Source organism: Haliotis rubra, unplaced genomic scaffold, assembly GCF_003918875.1.
Source record: "Haliotis rubra isolate DU_JTF1 unplaced genomic scaffold, ASM391887v1 Scf120, whole genome shotgun sequence".
NCBI classification, from domain to species: domain Eukaryota; kingdom Metazoa; phylum Mollusca; class Gastropoda; order Lepetellida; family Haliotidae; genus Haliotis; species Haliotis rubra.
The window spans coordinates 528,412-532,151 of NW_025765115.1; the positions used below are offsets into that span (position 1 = coordinate 528,412).

Genomic DNA, 3,740 nt, shown 5'->3' on the forward strand with positions numbered 1-3,740 from the left:
CAGTAATTGCTATAATGTTTATACGAATATGCTCAAAGAGTGTTACTGAGAGTAAAGCACTGTTACTGTTGTAATGTAGTATATCGAAGATATTAGATTTTCATTCGACTGTTGCACAACAGTTGTTTGGTTTGTGACAAACTGCACCCACATATACAGGATATAGTTTTATGAACCAGGCTAGCTATTCTCGAAACGTTCTGAGTCCTACGAACTTCTTAAGCCCATTCTTAACACATTGGCTACGATCAAAGTTAAGAGCTCTTAGGGCTACGAACGTTTCGAGAATAAAGGCCCAGGAGACGATGTTGTTCAGACTTGATTGCACATCGGTACATGTAGCAAAATGCCATTCATTTCGTTATGGGTAGACACGTTGGTGCCAAAGGAACATTCAAAGTGAATTTTCACTACGAGCTATAGATCTTCGTGCATTATACCAAGGTGTCCAAAGAGTACCACATGAGGTGAAAATAATCCGGCCCTGTGCCAAATTCTGGAACAAAGACAAGCTCACAAAACAATCCCTGCCACATCCATTTTTCTATGAGACCCGCTGAACTTGGTACGAACTCTTTCACAGGGGCATGGCTCTTTAAGCATGCTTTAAACGTACCGGGAACGACAAACATAAAGTCCCCTCTTCTATTTAACATTCGCAAGTTCCATCCTGCCCCAAAGTATTGTTCTAGTTCAGAATTATCCGGGACAATGGTGTACTTAGTCCCATTTACCATGACGTCACTTCCTACATGTCCAAACACAGACTTGTATATGTCCTGATCAACATCAACCGTGATGCGGACTACTCTTTTGTTTCTGTTCTGAAGACAGAGTGTTTTCTTTATCTGCACGACGCACTTTGATACGAACGAAGAAACCCTGTCTTCCACTGTTGACTTGACAACTTTCGTCAAGACTTCGTCCTTCTTAACCCATACATCCATTGCATCTGCGTCTGCAACATGGCGTACCTTGAAACAAAGTTGGCTTTCATCTTTCACCTGCAAAAATAGTTGAAACTATTAGTGAAACCTCTGAAGTACTTCCATTCATTAAGCCTATCACATGTTGCGCTCCATCAGAAGTGGGTTTCACTTTACTTGGGCGTTACGTTACTCACTCCATACCATGTCATTGTTTGTGAACAATGATACCGTGAAAAGATCCGTGGGCCCTTTGCCGTCACAATACCAATTTGGCATTATGACTACATGAAGAATGAGTACACAGACATACTTTGCGCATAACATACTCCAGGAATAACTAAGAAATGGTGCTTTGAGTCATGGATGAATAATAGTACGTGATAATTCGAGACATTGGATTGGGGACATTGGAAGCCAGATGGTTTGAGGCCAATCAAGCACGTGAACAGCTGGAGTCCTACTGCCCCATTAGCCAGTCTCACGGTCATTGGTGTGAGACTGGATTTTACCAAAGTGCAAACTTTGAACTTGATCATTTCCTCCAAATGACGAACGAACTGACATAATTTACGAAATAGGCAACACTTTTGGAAATTGTTGTGAATGTTACGTGTTCATAAAATTAAGAATTTGTTCATTTGAACCAATACCGAATTTGGAATTTCAACAAGTAAATGTACATATTTTGAAAGAAAGTGCCGTAAAGGCTGATTCTAGTGTTTACTAGGAAGCGCTTTTATAACATTTGCATATGAGAAGGATCCAAGATGACTGACCCAAGGAGATAACGCTAACGACAGTACAGATCAAGGACATTGCTCATAATCAGAGGAAACATCGACCTCTTGTGCTTCCTTTGCCAATTCCTATGTTTACGAAGAAACAAGGCTTGTTAAAACATTTGAATATGTCAAGTCACTCTGATAATATTCATACCATTATCATGAAAAATGAATATTTCCAGTGGTTCCAGTGCATTTTCCCACGGCACGCCATGGAGACAAACCGCCATGGAAACAAAGCGGCGTAAATAAACCATATCGAATAGAATGCGCATGCACAGTGGAAATGTACATACTCCCTGAAATTGATCTGTGATTAATTCGTTTGAGGAGAAATGGATAATATTCATTTGAGCAATTATTCACACTCCTTACAATATACACATATGAAAATACATATGCATCAGAAATTGATACAATTTGCGTACACTTCTGACATAATTGTTGTTGGTTTTTTTTACAAATAATTATTAGAATGCATACACGAACTCTACACAAATTACGGCATTTGTATTGGAGGATGCCTGTCACCTGACCGGATAACTGTATTGTTGAAATGACGTAACCATTGGTCCCTGGGAATTTCAAGGTACGAATAACCGAGAAGCGTTGTTTGTTTTTGACATAAAGACAATTTTAACTTTAACACAGTGTTTGATCTGTGGCTGTGCATTGGATAAAGTCAGCCGCTGTAGAATGATCGAATATCCTAGCTTCGACCAATCATAGTGAAGAAATGCACATGCAAACCAGCGACTCGATCTAGACTGACTGGCTAGACTGTCAGAGATTAACAGTGAAGGTACTTGTCTGTTCGTAAACATCATTATATCGACCCGATCGAACGAGCAACTGATCAATACTGATTAATACCTAATTGCTACGCGTTCGCCGTCAACACAGGAATCGTGTCGGCGTTTTTAACATCACGTACTTTAAGTGAATGAATTGCACCTCGTCTGATCATGACGGTGGTAGTTCATGACAGACATTTCTCATTTAAGATGATATTATTCAAATCTGTTAAACTTTGTTAATAAACTACACATGATGTGGCCACAGAACATTTTGGAATCCTTCGTTGCGAGGAAATAATTTCATGTCCGCGATACAACTGTTAGTGTGCACTTGAGGTCGGTCGTACTAAATAAACTTGTGTGCACGTTCTACGAAGTACAAAACAAGACATTTATAAGAACAGACTTTCACTTTCTGTCAGTTCATTGGAATATGAACCCACATGGTTCACTCACCATGGCCTAAATGAATGAACGTCGGAGCTCTCACATTTCAACGGTTCATCCTCCAATGACCAAACACAAAGTGGGTAACTAGGGGTCGCGTCCACCATTAGGTCACATATTATGACGTACATTCTGTAGGTGTTTGGTTGCTTGTATTAGCCTTGGGTGTTATAGTCCCATCCCTCCGAGATGCAATGTTTACAAAGTGAAAGTCAAATCTTTAAAAACTAATAGATTAAGCAACGCTTTATATTTACTCGAATCCAGATCAGCGGGCCTGGGTCTCGATCCACAAAACGTTCGTAGCATTACGGGCAAACGTAAGTATATAGTTTATCATAGTCTTACGAATATCGTATTGATACAAACGCTTTGTGGATAGGACCCTGCCCTTGTTTTGTAGCTGATGCGAGACGTGTCGCTTAGGAGGAAAATACATCACACTCACTAGATTTCCAAAATAGAGCAAATGTGTACATACCAAAACCTCTGTCATGACGTTCACGAGGGGACACATCGAAATCGACTTGTTTCCTATGCCACCATGTACCATTTGGCGACACAACTTGTACAGTGGTACAAATTTCAAACAGTCGAATAGTTTATGCTTTTACGAACAAAGGTTTTCCCATTGTTATTGTTGTAACACGGGAGTTCAAACTCAGTCTTTTAATAAGCGTATCGAACATGTAAAAGAAACCAGCGAAGGGTCAAATTGCACTTATACAAAATGCAAACTAGTGCATTGATTTATGCTGACTAAATATCATAGCACCCACATAGAT

General features: G+C 39.8%; 1 protein-coding gene across 1 annotated transcript; it reads right to left on the bottom strand.

Annotated features, from left to right (window-relative positions):
• Positions 1 to 238: 238 nt before the first annotated feature.
• LOC124263699 lies at positions 239 to 3,507 on the bottom strand. The gene is made up of 2 exons (XM_046698368.1): positions 3,437 to 3,507; positions 239 to 1,004 (listed from the first exon to the last, which is right to left on the bottom strand). The coding sequence occupies exons 1-2, from the start codon at positions 3,470 to 3,472 to the stop codon at positions 435 to 437; spliced, it is 606 nt and encodes a 201-aa protein (XP_046554324.1). The 5' UTR covers positions 3,473 to 3,507; the 3' UTR covers positions 239 to 434.
• Positions 3,508 to 3,740: the final 233 nt, after the last annotated feature.

Bases quoted from the DNA above. Each gene is read 5' to 3' on its own strand.
- LOC124263699 (XM_046698368.1), bottom strand. From the start codon at position 3,472: ATGTGTCCCCTCGTGAACGTCATGACAGAGGTTTTG. The intron at 1,005-3,436 runs GTATGTACACAT...CTATTTTTGCAG, and splicing joins ACGTCATGACAGAGGTTTTG to GTGAAAGATGAAAGCCAACT.